The following is a 17,500-nucleotide window of genomic DNA, read 5'->3' as shown; positions in this document are numbered from 1 at the left end:
AATGCCATAGTTCACTCACGATTAATCGCATATTTTTTTCTATGCTAAATATCCCTTGATTTCTTTGTCCCATTAATTGTTCTCATTTTAATGCTCTTATCAACATGGAGAAGGGCATCAGTTTGCCTTTGGCATATACTGATCAAAACAGGACGATACAAAAAAAAAGCCTATAGTGCCATTAAACGATGAACATACAAACATACTGCCTTGAACATAGCAGTCAGGCTACTGCTTCTTTGTTTTGAGCCAAAGAAAAAACTTTTTTTAATTAAAACATTTGTGTTAATCGCGTGACAAAAGATAATTAACGCCGTTAAAATTGGTTTGCGTTGACGCCGTTAATAACGTGTTTAACTGACAGTAATAGTATTTCGAAATATGAATGATACCATTGATGAGGATGTTGTGGATAGTAACAATATTAGCATCAAGATACTATTTATTCTCTAGGCATACTGTACGGAATTGTATTCCTCGTTGATCTTATCATCCCCTTGTTTTCTGTTTTAGTCTACATTGTGGGGAATATTGTCTCCTTGTTTGTATAGATTTGCTCACATGGAATCATGACAACTGTTGTTGACATCGAACTTTGTGCCTTTCCAGAAAGTTCTGACGGGGCTGCAGGCTGAGAACCACCAGAGACTTCAGGAGAGAGAGAGGGAGTTGAAGGAGATGAACAGAATGATGGAGATCATGAAGGTAAAGCGCGCTGCGTAGCAGACGGTTAATTATGTCATAGCACATAATACTGTTTATTATGGTGTTGCATAACACGTGGTTTGTTATGGTATAGCTTAGAATAGTTACGTTTATTATGGTATTGCATAACATATGGTTTGTTATGGTATAGCTTAGAATAGTTACGTTTATTATGGTATTGCATAGCATATGGTTTGTTTTGGTATAGCTTAGAATAGTTACGTTTATTATGGTATTGCATAGCATATGGTTTGTTGTGGTATAGCTTAGAATAGTTACGTTTATTATGGTATTGCATAGCATATGGTTTGTTATGGTATAGCTTAGAATAGTTACGTTTATTATGGTATTGCATAGCATATGGTTTGTTGTGGTATAGCTTAGAATAGCTATGTTTATGATGGTATTGCATAGCATATGGTTTGTTATGGTATAGCTTAGAATAGTTACGTTTATTAGGGTATTGCATAGCATATGGTTTGTTATGGTATAGCTTAGAATAGTTACGTTTATTATGGTATTGCATAGCATATGGTTTGTTATGGTATAGCTTAGAATAGTTACGTTTATTATGGTATTGCATAGCATATGGTTTGTTATGGTATAGCTTAGAATAGTTACGTTTATTATGGTATTGCATAGCATATGGTTTGTTATGGTATAGCACAATCGACTTCATTATGGAAAAGCATAGCAGCAAAAGGCTTATTATTGTATATGAGGCATTAAGCTCATAATAATTAAGTGCAGTGTATTACAATAAAAGTATAAACTAAATAACAATGCGTGAATACAATTAAATCGTATTTCTATAGCCCTTAATCACAGGTAGAGTCTCAGAGGGCTCAACAGGCCGTATATTTATGAAGCCCCCCCTGAACCTAGCCCCCCAGAGGGCAAGAAATAACTCCCTTAGTTAGCAAGGAAGAAATCTTGATCCCTTCAGGGATGATCAGGAACGCAATGGGTGCCATAAATGACATAAATCCATAAATCCATGCATGCATACAAACATACATACAGGCAAAATTATTTTGTATCTAAACTGAATGGCACTTACTGACACAAAGGGCACCGCACACTCGCTAACACCTTTATGAACCCCCACCTCGTCCCCTGTAGCACTCGGCGGAGCGCGTGCGCACCGACGCGGAGCTGGTGCTCTCGGAGCTGCGCTGCTCGGTGGAGCGGCTGCAGACGCTGGTGGAGGCCATGCTGGAGCGGGCAGAGCTGGACAAGATGGCGGAGGCCCGCGAGGTGGCCGACAGCCTGGCGGCTGAGGTCAAGGAGCGCAAGAGGCGCGAGGAGGAGATGAAGGATCTGGTGCGCTGCGAGGACCACATCCACTACCTCCAGGTAACGGGTAGGGTGCTTTGTGGGGACCTCACACACTTCCTCCAGGTAGAGGGAATGTGCTTTATGGGGACCTTGTCCACTATCTCCAGGTAACGGGTAGGGTGATTTGTGGGGACCACATCCACTACCTCCAGGTAGAGGGAATGTGCTTTATGGGGACCACATGCACTACCTTCAGGTGAAGAGAAAGTGCTTTATGGGGACCACATGCACTACCTCCAGGTGAAGGGAGTGTGCTTTATGGGGCACACATCCACTCCCTCCAGGTAAAGGGTTAGGGTGCTTTATGGGGACCACATCCACTACCTCCAGGTGAAGAGAATGTGCTTCATGGGGACCACATCCACTACCTCCAGGTAAAGGGAATGTGCTTTATGGGGACATCATCCACTACCTCCAGGTAAAGGGAATGTGCTTTATGGGGACGACGTCCACTACCTCCAGGTGAAGGGTTAGGGTTTAGTTTGATAGGAGAGTGGTCAGGGTTACATCTCTCGCTCTCCGTGCTCTGCAGTACTCTCTGCCATGACGTGTGTAACGTTGCTTCACGCCTCCCCCAGACGTGTGAGGAGCTGGCCAGCCCTCTGGAGCTGGAGGAGCTGCCGGGCGTGCTGGTGAACCTGGAGGCCTCCTTCGACCCGGCGCGAGAGGCCATCCTGGACCTCAGGGAGCACGTGGAGGACCTGTGCAACGCCGAGCTGGGGAAGATAACCAAGAAAGGTGGGTAGCACGCACACACACGCACACACACACACACACACGCACACACACGCACGTACGCACGCACGCAGGCACGCACGCACGCGCACACGCACACACACACCACAAGCATGCAGGCACACACACACACACAGACACACCAAGCATGCAGGCACACACACACGCACGCACGCACGCACGCACGCACGCACGCACGCACGCACGCACGCACGCACACACACACCAAGAATGCAGGCACACACACACATACAGACACACACACTAACACACACAAACACATAACCATTATATTGAACGAATCCATCTCAAGTGACACGTTATTAGCGAGTTCTTTGATCTGTGGTTTTAATTGCGGCCTAACTTGTATCGTATACATTCTTCCTTTCAGTGAACGACACAAGCCTGTTCACGCTAGAGGGAAGCAACTGTGAGTTCCTGAGGATTATTTGACTTTAAGCAGAATAACACACGTTCATGTTGGTTGCATTGCTGTTGTGGTGTGATACAAAGTTGTGGATTGACGCCAACCCATTGTCCCTTTCTCACCTAGCTAACCGCGGTGCAAAAGGAGGCTTTCTCAGATGTGAGTATTTGGTTTCACATGCATTAAAGAGTTCATGCAAAAAAACACACCCACGCACACACATATTTTAAATTGCCGCACACAAAGCATAACACAGGTTATCGTTGTGTTTGATCAGTTTAAATTAATGCTATGTGGAGTCAGCTGGCACCTTTCTTACTCATTCATCGATAAACTAAACCCCTTAATTAACTTTGGTATTTATAAAGTAACATTTTCTAACCACAGTGTGTGTTGAAAGCATCTTGACCACTTTCTGTGGTCAACGCTGTGGTTCTGTGTGAGACTTCATTTCCTTGGCCTGGGGCAACAGCCGGAGTGCCATCACCCTAGACCCAGGAAATGGAGTCTCTCATTCGTCCATTCATTCATTCAACTCTTCCCTCGTCTCCTCCCCAGTGTTCTCAGGTCTGGGCGCCCGCACTGCGACCAGTCGTCCAACAGGTTTGGTCACTCTTCGTTTCTATAATCACGCCACTAACTGCTGCACTGTCGTTAGCTTCTAGCTTCGCTGCGTAGTGTTTATCTTGTACTAAACGAATAGACATTCTTCCACATGTTTTCCCGCCGCTCGTCCCTCAGCGACCTCCCCGAGCGCGTCAGTAGGGGTCCGGACGCCGGACAGGAGAGGAATTGGTGGGCGGACATTTTGAACTCCAAAAAATGAAACTTGAGTTCGCTGCAGAGCTGAAAGTTGTGTGTCAATATCAAGAGTTTTAGAATTAATAGTTGTGTTTACTTTGCATGCATTAACATATCTGTTTTTTGTTTATCCTAGGATTAGATGTGAGGGGTAGAGACCCACCACGAGGTAACACATCTGTCTGTCTGTCTGTCTGTCTGTCTGTCTGTCTGTCTGTCTGTCTGTCTGTCTGTCTGTCTGTCTGTCTGTGTCTCAGAGGAGAAGCTCTGAACATCACACCATGCAAACGTACTCATATCTCTACATATACCTTCACTCAAACATTAATTTATTCAAAAATGAAAATAATCCCTCACTCATTCAGTCTCTCACTCACAAATTCATTCATTCACTCCCTGTGTGTTTCCCTTTGTCTCCAGGAAGCTCCCCCAGACCCAAGGACGGACCGAGAAGAGAGAACCGGGGATTAGAAGCAGGTAAAATAGACTCACACACAAGCCAATGAATTCCCATCTGGAATCACAAGCTCCGCCTCGACGTCACGCCATTGGTCGAAACACCTCTATACCGACTGTGGTCAGAAACCACAAACCAGTGTCAATCAATCGAAAATGGTCTTTAGAGGTTTATAGCGGTACCTTCGTCCCCTGCATGGCTCTGTTCCAGCTGCTCCTTGAGCCAGATTCATTTAGCAGACAAGTCAGGATGTCTTGCTCAAGGGCGCCACGGGTAAGGCAGCCGACAACAGGGGATCGAACCCAGTACCATGTGACCAGGGACTCAAACACCCAAGCCACTACGCAGACCTCATCCTGCGCTGAACTAACAAACCATGTCGTCCCCCCCCCCCCCCCCCCCCCCCAGCGAGGGAGAGCAACAGCAGGCGGCCCAGCCCCCGGTCGAGCCCGACTCTGAGCCGCCGTGAGTCCGAGTCCGAGTGGAACGGCCCCCGTCAGACCCAACCGTCGCCCCCGGCCCAACCGGACCCCCCACGCCCGACCGCCGCCGCCGCCGCCGTCACGCCAGCTCCCGTCCCGGCACCCGTCCGGGCAGCCACCCCGGCCCAGGCCATCGCTGGATGTACGGTGCCGAGTCTTTCACTGGTTGATGTCGTGTTTTATTGACGTCGTTTTGACGTTAAGCGAGGGGATGTTTCAACGTGGTCGATTTTGGCTGACGATTCAGTGCGTTCTCAGTGGTAGCTCCGTGGTTTTTTCTTGCACCGATTCCTCAATGTTAGTTCAGTGATTTCTGATGGCAGTTCAGTGATTTCTGTATGCTTAGTCAATGCTTTCGGATGAAGTTCAGAGATTTCGGATGAAGTTAAGAGTTCACTGATGGTTAAGATAGTTCAATGACTATTATGCAAGTTCACCAATTGTGATTTCAATGGTTTATGTTTATTATAAGGTTTTGGCTTGTAAGTTCAGTGATTTCTTGATGTGAGCACGGTGGGTTACATTTTAGTTAACTGATTTCTGATATTAGTCTGAAAAGGTAATTCTATGGTTTTCAAATTGGTCTCCTGTGCCTCTAGTCGCGGTCAGAAGGTAACCTGTGCTCAAGTCGAGCCCAAGGTGGAATATATAAAAGTAAGTACTACCCTGTCCTTTTTTGTCATTCTTTGTCTCCTTCCCCTTTGGTCTAGCCTTCAGCCGGATGTCCTCCATCAGCAGCCTCTTCCGCTCCCATCGCCGTGGCACCGCCCAGGCCACCCCTGTGCCGGACGCGACCCCTCCAGCCAGCGGTCGCAGCGGTCTGTCGATCAGAGGCGGGAACCCATGTGAGACCGGGCCTCTAAAGTACCGCAGTATATGAAGACAATCCACTTAAAACTGTGTTCACGTTTGATGTCGGCCATCTGATAGGCCAGCAGGAAGTACATACAAATGACACGTGTTCAGTAGCCAGCAGCCAATTGGCTGTCCGTTCTCTTCTTTGAATTGACAGCCATATTTAGGGGCCGGCAGATTTAGTTAAAATGACCCAAGGCATATCTCTGAGGCATCTCAACAACACAGGCAAACCAGAACTTACATACTTACTCAGTTATGTTTTACGTTAGACTGGCTACAAGATGTTATAGGTTATATTCAGATAGTTTGAGCGTAACGCGAACATGACATCATGAAGTCAAAAAATCCCTTTTTATTTTTATTTGGCAGACTATTCCATGTAGTCTGTTTTAACTGGCATTGTATGACAGTGTGGATATTTGTTACTGTGCTTAACTGTTTGTCCTTGGCTCTTCTTCACAGGGGGAATAGGCACTCTGTCTGAAACGCAGACAGAAGGTGAAGCAACTGATTTTATTCTTCACGTGTTCTATGTGGTTCTGAACGCACCCCAAGCTCTGGGTGATTGTTAATGTGTTCCCTGTTATCAGTATACAAGTGGTTAAAAGGTTAGTTAATGTTAATGAACCACCCAAAAGGTAATTTTAGAAATTGACCGTGTACAGAAAAACGTATTTCTGTCGGTTAGTGAATATTTCTTGTTTCATGACGTGCATATGAAGCACATATAATGCACGATTAAATTTTTCCTTTCTCTTTTCCCTTTCTAAGTTAACCCCGGCCTCTTCTTGGATTCACCCTCCCCAGACTTCATGCCGAACGACGCCCAAGTGTTCCCAGCATGTAAGCCTCGATTCTTCTTCATTCTTGTGTTCTTAGTTATAATTTCACCCAATATCGAGGGGCTCAATTGGACAACCCCATCCTGGGCAGTTAAAGGAAATGGGTTGTAATTCTCCTTCCGGACCACAAGGGGGCGCATCTGCTGTGTTTCCCCTCCAGGAAGCGCCGTTTGAGTTGTCAATGTGTTCATGTGGGTTAAGACCATGGATGTCTTATAATAAGGTTTGGACAATGTGCTACTGTTTCTCCCAGCGACTAATAGGTTCGACGATATGGACACTCTAGTGTGTGTGTGTGTGTGTGTGTGTGTGTGTGTGTGTGTGTGTGTGTGTGTGTGTGTGTGTGTGTGTGTGTGTGTGTGTGTGTGTGTGTGTGTGTGTGAGTGAGTGATCTTGAAATGTCCACAGTTAGTCGATGTATTTATTTTCCCCATATCCTCTATTATCCATGACGTCTTGAAAACATAAAAATCACCTGGGGTAGGGGTTGTTGGGGGGATGTTGTTGCCATGGTAACGGACATGGTTCCCATGGTTGCTCCTCTCCACGACAGTGAGGGAGATCAACCTGGACAGCATCCAGGCACCTGAACCCAGAGGCAGAGAGGAGTTCCTTCAGTGTAAGCGCCCGCCCGCCCGCACACACACACACACACACACACACACACACACACACACACACCCCTGCACAATTGTATACATTGTTATAGTGGGCGGAGGGGGGGGGGTTTATAAAACCCAGTCACTTTAAAAAGCCCAGAGAGAGACAACATCCCAGACGCATCTAAGCTCCTCCCCCTAGACGCCGTCCAGCTGACCCTCGACCCCGACACGGCGCACCGGCGGCTGGCGCTCTCCGACGGTGACACCAAGGCCACCCTGCAGGCGGTCGCCGCCCCCGGCGCCGCCGACGCACCGCAGCGCTTCGACGGCTGGACCCAGGCGCTGAGCCGCGGCCCGCTGGGCGGCGCCGGGCGCAGCTACTGGGAGGTGGAGTGGCGGGGGCGGGGCTCCTCGGTGGGCGTGGCCTACGGATCGCTGGCCCGCAAGGGCGGCGACGGCCAGGCCGGCCTGGGCTACAACGCGCGCTCCTGGAGCCTGGAGCTGTCGGACACGCGCTGCGTGGCCATGCACGACAACGAGAGGCGGGACATCGCCGTGGGCTACTCGCCGCGCGTGGGCGTGTTCCTGGACCCGGCGGCGGGCACGCTGGGCTTCTACAGCGTGGCCGACGGCATGAGCCACCTGCACACCTTCCGCGCCAACTTCACCCGGCCGCTGTACGCCGCGGTCGGGGTGGGCGTGGGCGTGGGCGTGGGGATGGACTTCGCCCTGGGGCAGTTCAGCAGCAGCGCCGACAGCGTCAAGCTCTGTCCCATGTGAGGACGGGGGGTGGGGGGGGGGGGGGAATGCCCGCCGGGAGGCTCTGGACACGGGGGGGGGCTCGCGGAAAAGAAGTGTGACGTTGGGTTGTGGGGGGATGAGTTAAGGCTCTGTTATGGTTCCACGGCGACTCGACGCAACGACCACGCAGACGCTTCGACGCAGTCGTGAAGCGGTTTTGGTCCAGAGTCGGGTTTCAGCGAGGGGACCAATCACAGCCCTTGCTGCTGCGACGCCTCAACGGAAGGTGACCATTTTTTTGGGAGGCGCGCGTCAGGCCCTTGCGTCTGACCCAGGAGGGTCCGCAAGGACGTAATGGGTCCGTAAACCCACCTGCGTTGCGTCGACGTGGACCCGTAACTGAGCCTCTAAGCCCCGCCTCTTGGGCGAAAACTGTTTATTTTCTGATCATCGTGCAACAAATTTAAAGCAGGTAACTTTTTGTGCAACAAATATTCCAATAGCATATCTTTAAAACCTCTACTTCTTCTAAAACTAATGACAATTTGATGTCATTAGTCAGCTCTTCTCCGATTCTCACTTTCCTTTCTGATTTTATTTTTTTTGGTTTAACGTCACATTCATATCTTCACATGCGAGGAGCAACAACATCAGAACAAACAAACGAGTCACTGCCATTCATTTCCATGGATTTATTTTATAAAAAAAGAGGCAACCGAACGACAGGACGTAGGCAGGGTGACGTCACCAGGCGGTTCACACCACCACAACAAACAAACAAACCAACAAACAAAAACAGAAGACAGAGGTCCGTGTGTGGATTCGACCACGAAGGTTCTGCGAGGAAAAAACAAAGCTGTGGGATGAACCAATCAGAACGGAGCCGAAGTTTCCCTGTTTACCGTTGCCCGATTAACGCCCTGAAATTCCGAAGCAAAAACGGCATCTCTGGTGTTAGCGTTAGCTAGTTATTATGCACACACACACACGTTAGCTTACTGGATATCTACGTCGGTCAATGTCGACACTAATTACAAAAAAAGTATTTGGTTTGCAAACCTTGTGCTGTTGATATACAGTTTTTAAAACAAAACAAATAAGAAAGGTTTGTGATAATGCGATGTTGCAATATCTTTTGATGACTGCGTTAATGCCTGCTAAATTAGCCTTGTTAAATCACGCATTTATATATCCTGTACAGTGTTATTCTATATTGCCTACACTGTCATCAATAAATGAAAAATAAAAATGTACATTTGTGAGAAAGAAATACGTGCAATATTCCATCGGTACAGGATTGTTTGGGCAGAAAGACAGATGGACTGCAAGGAAAGCTAGCTTAAGTCAGGACTCACAAGGGCCAACTTGGGTGTTAAAACATATCCCAGACGCACAATTCCCAAACTGCCACCGTCTCAAACAGGCCCCGATTAAATTATTTTGAGTATTAATGTAACTGAACAGATCGAGAATTGTAAAAGTATAAATTCCGCATTTGGGACGGCGTTGTTGTGGTTGTTGGAGATATTGCGCTTGAAAATCGGAAATCGATAATGAACCAGGCCCCCTGTTATTAAAAAGAAAGTCCATGATTTTGTCCTTGTACTGAACCCGGGATGACGCTTAGTGCCCAGACCAGCTAACCACTGAAGAATAAACACAACAATCAATAATAAGGTGAACCACAACTAAATAGCATGTGCCAGAGTGCCCCCTCCCCCCATCCAAGTACGGAGCCACCAACACGACGTGAGCCTGAGAATCTGATCCCCCCCCCCCCCCCATCCTAAACCCATAAACTACGACCCCAATTCTCATTGGTGAGCGTTTTTTAACCAAACCCGTGCAGCTCGTTTGAAAAAAACGAAAACATTCTTAAACTAACGAAAGTAATAAGTGCATTCCGATAATCGTACAACCATGGCTTAAAATAAAATCGAACCCGTGGCAAAACTGTCTGTTGCTTCTCTTTAAGAAGCATCAGGCATAAAACAAACAAAAAAATAACAGCCGCAAAAAGTATAAAATATTTTGACTTCGGCCATTTCGCCCTAGTGGATCAGTGCAGCAGTGCATGCTGGTCAAATATGCAAATGGGAGGAACAAAAGGACAAAACACAGTGGACGCGAACGGGCACTAGCGTTGCCACGGTCAACTAGTTAAAAAACCCGGTCAAATAAGTAAACAGCTATTTATTCAAGGTTCTAACCGTAATACCCACCTGTGGCACCAGGTTATGGCTGACCAGACGACACATTCCCACCGAGCTCCTTGCGACGGTGGATATAAACGTCAGTTGACGAAAGAACCTACAGGGAGGTCTGTTACAGAGCTGCGTCGTAAAAACATAGTTTGTCAGAATTAAACAAAAAAAATTGTCCCATCCTTAAAAGACAATGTTTCTATTTTAAATAAAAGGTTTGATATAAAAGACGCCGGTGACATAGGGATATGTAGTCCTCGTTTGAGCGCGCAAGCAACAAAGAAGCAGCATTAGCCCCGACCCTGACCCTAGTTTCTTGAGATGTACGGCCCAGGGACGAGCCCTGGAAGAGACCCTAGACACAAGGCCCTGGACGACCCTTCCCTCTCCCCCTCAACCTATCCCCCTCCTCTCCTGCTGGGTTCAAACATTACTGAAAACCCCACGACACTTACCGAGACCAAACTTCTTCATTTTCCCCCAAAAACCCTCACCTCCTTCATCACTTTCAGGCACCCTTCCTTCACTTCCTCAAACCTCCACCTCTTGTACGCCCACACCCAGAGCCTTGCAGATGCAACGGGGTCAAAATGGTACGCATTTTACAGGAATTATTCTCCATTTTGCATTTTCCTCAGAACCCAAACCTGAGCCTGACCTCAGAGCACCCCCCCCCCACCCCACCCCAATACAGGCGGATTAAGGCATTGGCAGGCATCCCAACGCATACAAAGTCACAGCTCAACCATGCGCCGTCCATTGTGCTTTTAAAAGAATCACGTCAATAATCATCATTTAAGAAAAGACGAGGGAACCAAATAGTTTCCGTGGAAACCGTTTCAGTCCCGAGCGGGGGGACGACGACGAGGACGAGGACGAGGGTGGGAGGGTTGCCATGGGGATGGGGAGGGGGCAGATCAGAAGGGAGGAGGTGCACGGCAGCCACACGTACCCCCCCCCCCCTCGCTCAGTGCCTCCCGGCCCCGGAGGACGGGGGCTGGGTGAAGGAGGACAGCCTCCCCCTCCTCTGCTGCCCCTTGGGGTCCCCCCAGGGCGGGGGGGGCAGAGCCAGCGAGGTGGGGGGGGCCGGGGGCCGGGGCCGGGCCGGCGCCGGCGCCCCCATCATGACGGGGAGGCTCTGGTTGCGCCGCAGGCCGGCCAGCAGGCTGCCCCCCCCCGCCGCCACCACGAAGGTGGAGGGGGGGGGGGGGTCCGCGGGGCCCTGGAGCACCCGGCCGAACCCCAGGCGACACAGCCGCTCCACCAGCCCCACGCTGACGGGGTCGGGCGGCCCCCCGCCCCCCCCGCTGCCCTTGGGGGGCGGCGCGTCGGGGCGGGGGCTGGGCAGGTCGGGGTGGGGGGGCGCCCGGCCCAGGTTCAGCCCGTACACGTCCTGCAGGAAGAGCTCGGCGGGCCGCGACGCCAGGAAGTTGTCCAGGGCGAGCGCGGGCCGCTGGTCGCCGGCGGCGCCAGCGGGGGGGCCGCCGGGGGGCGGGGGGGCCGCCGGCCGGGCCCTGGGGGAGGAGGGGGGCGGGGCGGCGGAGGGAGGGGGCGGGCCGTGCCGAGGCCGAGATGCCGCGCTCCAGGACCAGCTTGGCGAGGCCGGCGCCGGTGGTGGCGGCGGCAGGGGGGGGGGCGGACGGGCGGCGGGGGGGGAAGCAGGAGGAGCCCCCCAGGTTGAGGCGGCAGGGCGTCACCGGGGTGCTGGGGCCCGTCCGCAGGGAGCTGGGCGGGTCGGGGGGCGCCACCGACCACACGGGCTGGGAGCTGGAGGGGAGAGAGGGGGAGGGAGAGAGAGGGGGAGGGAGAGAGGGGGAGGGAGAGAGGGGGGGAGGGAGAGAGAGGGGGGAGGGAGAGAGGGGGAGGGAGAGAGAGGGGGGGGAGTGAGAGAGTGAGTGAGAGAGTGAGTGAGTGAGACTTAGTGAGTGAGTAATGCACCGAAATGAAAATTCTTGGCCGAAACCGAAACCGAATACCGAATGTGGCTTTTGTTGTTTTTCATTCAATTTGCTTTAATTTTTCACCATTGCAAAAATCAAACAATTAAATGTCCTTTTTTGTCTCGCTTTTCAATTAAAAAAATCAATTACAAATTTCATACAAAATATTTATTTAATACTGAACGTTTTCTAACATTCCAGCAGACCTTATAGCAAGAATTTAAGAACAATGTACCTTTAAATAAATGAGTGAAACAATATATATATATATATAGATATATATTTTTTTTTATTAAAAATAAAAATGTTCAGTGTATTTTTTTCGGCCTTTTTACTCCTTCGGCCGGAACCTAAAATTATGTTTTGGCCCATTTTCGGCCGAATATTCGGTGCATCCCTCGATTTATTTCCAGGCACGATTCCTTCACATACGCTGCAATGCAGAAAAAGAACCCCAGAGAAACACCGCGGGGTGACGGAGAAGGCAGGGGCGCGGGCGTGGCTACCTGGAGGTGACCTGGGTGATGTCGTTGGGGTGGAGGATGCGGCAGGTGGTGACGGTGTAGGTGGAGCGGGTGGAGCTCTGGCACTTGCCCGGGTGTTGCGCTGCAGAAGGGCGGAGCCGCGATGCCGTCGTCGGAACAAGCAGAGCAACAACAGCGTTAGACTGTCGTCGTATTTCAGGAGACAAAGACGACTAAAGCTTTGTGAGTGAGACTGGACGTTTCCAAGCAGCAGGCTCGGGTTGAGGGCGGATGATGGTCTTTATTGTATATACACCGTTTTTTTGTTTTACCGTTTGGTTTCGCCTACTTTTGCACAATCCTAAATTATTTTGCGATATTTAGAATTCATTGATTGTAAATATTACTTGTTTTATTTGACCAAATTTTATCTTTTTCTACTCCTTTTCGACCAAAAAAAACCCTCCTTTTATCCTGCAGTTGTGTGGCAATTTTTTAATCGACATAAAGCAGACTTTGATGAGACCCAGAGTCCCTCAGTAATATCCCGGAAGGTATCGGTCGTACTTGATGTCTCTTTTACAAGTCAGGTCACAAAATGAAAACCAAAACGACACATTGTTAGCCTCGTAGCATAATTTCCGTAGTCACATTTTGGCTACATTGTGAAATCAAACCTAACTCCCTGTTAGGTTGCTGATGACTCTGCTGATTCACTGTGCCTCATTGGCTGCATCCTAAGCCAATCAGAGCGCCATTTACATTCCCGCGTTATCAACGGCGTGAACGCAAACCAATTTTAACGGCGTACATATTTTTTTTTTGCGATTAATCGCGAGTTAACTATGACATTAATGCGATTAATCGCAATTAAATATTGTAATCGCTTGACAGCACTAGTAAATATACATTTTTTCAAGGCGGAGCAAATCTTCAAAGGTTGGCCATCTAATTACATTCCCATCAATTTGACTCAGTCATTTTTTCATGCTAGGAGGCCGACGACGTGCGACTCATCCGCGTGACGGCTAACTCTGCCGCCCCTAGCAACGGGTGACGACGGCGTTCTTTACCTGACGACAAGACAGCCGGCGCGCCCGCGGAGGCGACCGCCGCGCCCTCCGACCGGACGGGACTGGGCGCCGCTTCGCTCGGTGGGGCGGTTCCCGCGGCAACGGGCTGCAGCGCACAGGGGGAGAAGGGGGTGGAGCAGGGGGCGGAGCCGGGGGTGAGCTCAGCTCGCAGCGCGGAGGCGTAGGACACGGCGCCCACGGCCGCCAGGGGCCTGAACAGCGGCGGGCGCAGGTCCGTCGCCGAGGGCAACGGCGACCCCGGCAGCCTGGGCCGCTCCCGCCGGTCCTCGGGCGTGGACGAGACACGCACCTCGAACACGATGCCCCCTTCCTCCTCCTCCTCCTCCTCGTCCTTCTCGACGGGCTTGCCCCGCTCCGTGGAGCCCTTCTCGGCCCCCCCGGCGTGGGCGCGGCCCCCCTCCTCCTCGTCCTCCTCCTCCGGGTCGTCCAGCCGGTAGAAGGGTGGGGGGGGGTCGGCGGCGGGGGGGTCCCGGTCGTGGGACAGCGGGCGGAAGCCCTTGGTCACCACCCCCGGCCGGGGGTCCAGCAGCGTGGCCAGGTGGGGCTGGGCCAGCTGCTGCCAGTGGTGGAGCGTCAGGGAGCCTAGAGGGGGGGGCGGGGAGGGGGTTAGGGAGTTTGACGCTAAAATCGAAATCGCGACCAAAATTGGATTAATCGCCCAGCCCTAACACACACACACACACACACACACACACACGCACACACGCACACGCACACAGACACTACGCTCCGAAACATCCACACTGCATCATAAAATAACTCAAAGCGTGACACGTACTCCCAACCCTAACTCCTCCCACGAGAGGACGGTCAGATCCCGGGTCCTCCGTGGCCGTCCCAGTGAGACCCCCGCCCCCCCCCGCCGCCACTCACCCTCCATGGGCTTGACGATCTGCAGCCTCTCGGGCAGGAAGCTCTTGAACCCGCCCGACGCCGCCGACAGCTCCGACAGGTTGGAGCAGGACGAGCGGCCGCTGCCCGCCGGCGAGCAGCGGCCGCTGGCCCCGCCCTCGCCCTCCTCCAGCCCCGCCCCCCCCCCCAGGGCCTCCGTCTTCCGCTGGCGCTCCGCCTGGAAGAACTTGCGCTCGCACAGGAAGTTGTGGCGCCGGAGGGAGAGCCGGCGGATGGCGTCGCTGAGGTGGTCGCCGCCCGGCGGGCGTGGCACCGGCGCCGGCCGGTGATCGTCCCTACGAACACAGCGGCGGGACAACGTCACGCGCGGTCGGCACTCACTGAGGTGGTCGGGGTTGGGGGGGGGGGTCCTGGTACGTACCCCTGGGCCGACAGGAAGGGCTGAGCAGTCATCACCAGGGGGCTGAGCCCTGACCCCTGTGGATGGTTGGAGGAGGGGATGCAGCCCGCTGACGTTAGCGTGTTGAGGAGCGGAACCGTCGTGGAACACCCGCCCTCGGTGGGAGTCCTGGAGCACGGTGGTCAGGGGGTCAAGAGGTCAGAGGTCAAAGGTCAGCCGCCGGCGATTTGGTGCATTTGAGGTAATTGATAAAGTAACTGATGCGATCTTTTTTGCTTAGTATGTTCTGGTCTGCCAGGATAGATAGCCTATCTTGAAGATTTCCTCTGCCTTGAATAAATGTATATTTACCAGAGCTGTCAAGCGATTAAAATATTTAATCGCGATTAATCACATTGATGTCATAGTTAAAGGTTGGGTAAACGGAAGTTCGCGTTTTGGACATTTTTGCAAAATTACTTGGAAATCCTTATCATAACCCCGCTTACAGCCACTCTGAGTTCCAGAGTGCTGACATGAAAATTAAACTTGTCAAATCATCTGTGAACGGGCAGGGCTCGAAAAACTCCAGCCAATCATTTGGATTGCCACCTCGTTGCTTGGACAGTAAGTACATTCATCAAACGGTCGTACTGCACTCCCCCTCCCCCGCGCCCCGGTCGCGCCCCTTCGTGCAGTACTCGTGACCCAGAGCTCGTGACCCAGAGCAATGCTCCTGTTTGTATCCTGCGTAGCTACTGGAACTAGTTAATCCACATTGGACCTAGCAGTAGAAGACAATTTCCATGGCAGACAAGCCGCCACCATCCCCACCACCACCACCACCACCACCAGCAAAGGAGAAGGAAAACTCTTTTTCAGAGAGTAATTGATAATAAAAACGCTGAAAGAGAAAAACTGAAATCAAGAATAATCCTAGGGCGCTGCTTTTGGAAACGTTGGCGGCAGACTGAAGGACGAGAAGGGTCTAAAAACCGATGCTTGTGTGGCGGTTGACCTAGTTTCAAAGTTTATAACCGTTTATACTCTGTAATACCGGTGTTGAGACGAGTGTATTACTCGGTGTGAAGAATGTCCACACCGCGGCAACCCTAGTGAAAACCAGGACTTCCAATACAATTATATGAAACAAACATACATTTTCTAAAAAGAGTAATGATTTATGTGACCGTTAATGTTTATAACATCTGGTGGCAACCATAGGCCGCGAGAACGTATTCTCAGCAGGGGGTTGCTGGAAAAAAAAAACCCGGCCTGCACTAGACTCGCAACTCGTCACATTGATAAAAAAAGATATATAGCAGGCGCAGCTCAATTACACCAGTGCATGCGCGCACAGTTGAAAATCGATCGTTGTGTTCACTTCCTTCACACCATGGGTTCACATCCAGCTGCTCACAGAACAAGTTTAGCGCACCACCGCTACCCTCACACTTTTTCATATAACCTTTTTATAACCTCAGCACTAGGACATATGAGCATTAAATAAATGCTGCGTCTCAACATGCCTTGGACAGCAGCGAGGATGACTCGCTTTGCCACGGGCCGAAACAGTTCGGAGCGACCACAGCCAGAGCGAACACAGCGGGGCAGAGGAGTGTCAGGAAGTCTTTGGTGTACACATCAGTACGGCCTATTTGCACTACTGTTTAGTGGCAATGCAGTGTTTATTCTATGGCCTTTTTATTTTCGTATATTATTTCAATTAATACAATTTATTTATTCATGAAATCAAGATCTGGTCTTCAAATCTTTTTTCCAAATATAGGTCGTATTACAATGGGGTTTGTGTTTATATTCGGACCAATACGGTACAGCGGACGCTCACATGACGTTAAGCATTACTGGTGCATAATGTGACGCTTCAGAACCTAAAATCCCGTTTCTTCTCCCCGTGATACGACAACACATAACCGGCGTTTTCAGAAATCTCCACTTTGGCCGAAGTTTTTAGAAATCATCGTTTTCTGTGATAAGACAGGGCCTCGGACAGGGGGTGTTGCAGCACCCCAAAACCCCTACTTCCCGCGGTACTGGGTGCAATTTACAGCTGAATGTAGTGGCATGTTGTTAAACGAAAACCTACGCTAGCCTGGCTCGCTCTCGCGCATCTCTGTTCGCGCTCGTGCATGATTGCGCGTCCAGGTACTTGGAATGGGTGGAGTCAGAGTCAGCGTTGAAGGAGAGGGGGTAGGACCATTTGAGTTGTGTATTTTCAAAATCTGCTGGCGTTTCGCAAATCGCGTACCCAACCTTTAACTCGCGATTAATCAAAAAAAAAATTGTTAGAAAAAATTAACGCCGTTAAAATTGGTTTGCGTTCACGCCGTTAATAACGCGTTTAACTGACAGGACTAATATTTGCTGTACTCTTTACTGCTAATTTTTTTTTTTTACTTACTGTGAAATGTTTTTTTACCACTTTTACTACAACTGTCTTGGTTCTGCGTCGGGTTTCACTGAGCGGACCAATCACAGCCCTCGACGCAAGGTTAACATTTTTGGGAGGCGCGCGTCCGGCCCTTGCGTTGCGTCAACGTGGAACCCTAACTAAGCAG

General features: G+C 50.6%; 2 protein-coding genes across 3 annotated transcripts in view; one reads left to right on the top strand and one right to left on the bottom strand.

Moving 5' to 3' along the window:
• The window catches only part of LOC130381375 (E3 ubiquitin/ISG15 ligase TRIM25-like), an 11,109-nt gene extending 3,082 nt beyond the window's left edge, over positions 1-8,027 (top strand). Inside the window, exons 2-16 of one of the 2 annotated variants that reach the window (XM_056588965.1) lie at positions 610-705; positions 1,828-2,061; positions 2,622-2,781; positions 3,170-3,208; positions 3,332-3,364; positions 3,764-3,808; positions 3,947-4,000; positions 4,143-4,175; positions 4,427-4,483; positions 4,872-5,087; positions 5,656-5,790; positions 6,266-6,301; positions 6,575-6,646; positions 7,199-7,264; positions 7,447-8,027. In XM_056588965.1, coding sequence (XP_056444940.1) covers positions 610-705; positions 1,828-2,061; positions 2,622-2,781; positions 3,170-3,208; positions 3,332-3,364; positions 3,764-3,808; positions 3,947-4,000; positions 4,143-4,175; positions 4,427-4,483; positions 4,872-5,087; positions 5,656-5,790; positions 6,266-6,301; positions 6,575-6,646; positions 7,199-7,264; positions 7,447-8,027 — 1,857 coding nt within the window. The remainder of the gene's footprint in view (positions 1-609; positions 706-1,827; positions 2,062-2,621; positions 2,782-3,169; positions 3,209-3,331; positions 3,365-3,763; positions 3,809-3,946; positions 4,001-4,142; positions 4,176-4,426; positions 4,484-4,871; positions 5,088-5,655; positions 5,791-6,265; positions 6,302-6,574; positions 6,647-7,198; positions 7,265-7,446) is intronic. The other variant, XM_056588966.1, reaches the window with a different exon arrangement.
• A 1,759-nt stretch (positions 8,028-9,786) lies between these two features.
• Positions 9,787-17,500, bottom strand: part of trak2 (trafficking protein, kinesin binding 2) — a 24,140-nt gene continuing 16,426 nt past the window's right edge. The window contains 6 exon segments of the mRNA XM_056588457.1: positions 9,787-11,754; positions 11,756-11,959; positions 12,639-12,738; positions 13,670-14,272; positions 14,564-14,877; positions 14,964-15,110. Coding sequence (XP_056444432.1) covers positions 11,160-11,754; positions 11,756-11,959; positions 12,639-12,738; positions 13,670-14,272; positions 14,564-14,877; positions 14,964-15,110 — 1,963 coding nt within the window. The 3' untranslated portion in view covers positions 9,787-11,159.

This window comes from Gadus chalcogrammus, chromosome 4 (genome assembly GCF_026213295.1).
Source record: "Gadus chalcogrammus isolate NIFS_2021 chromosome 4, NIFS_Gcha_1.0, whole genome shotgun sequence".
In the NCBI taxonomy this organism is placed as follows: Eukaryota; Metazoa; Chordata; class Actinopteri; order Gadiformes; family Gadidae; genus Gadus; species Gadus chalcogrammus.
The sequence above is the reverse complement of the archived record's forward strand: the minus strand, read 5'-3'. Positions and strand labels throughout refer to the sequence as shown.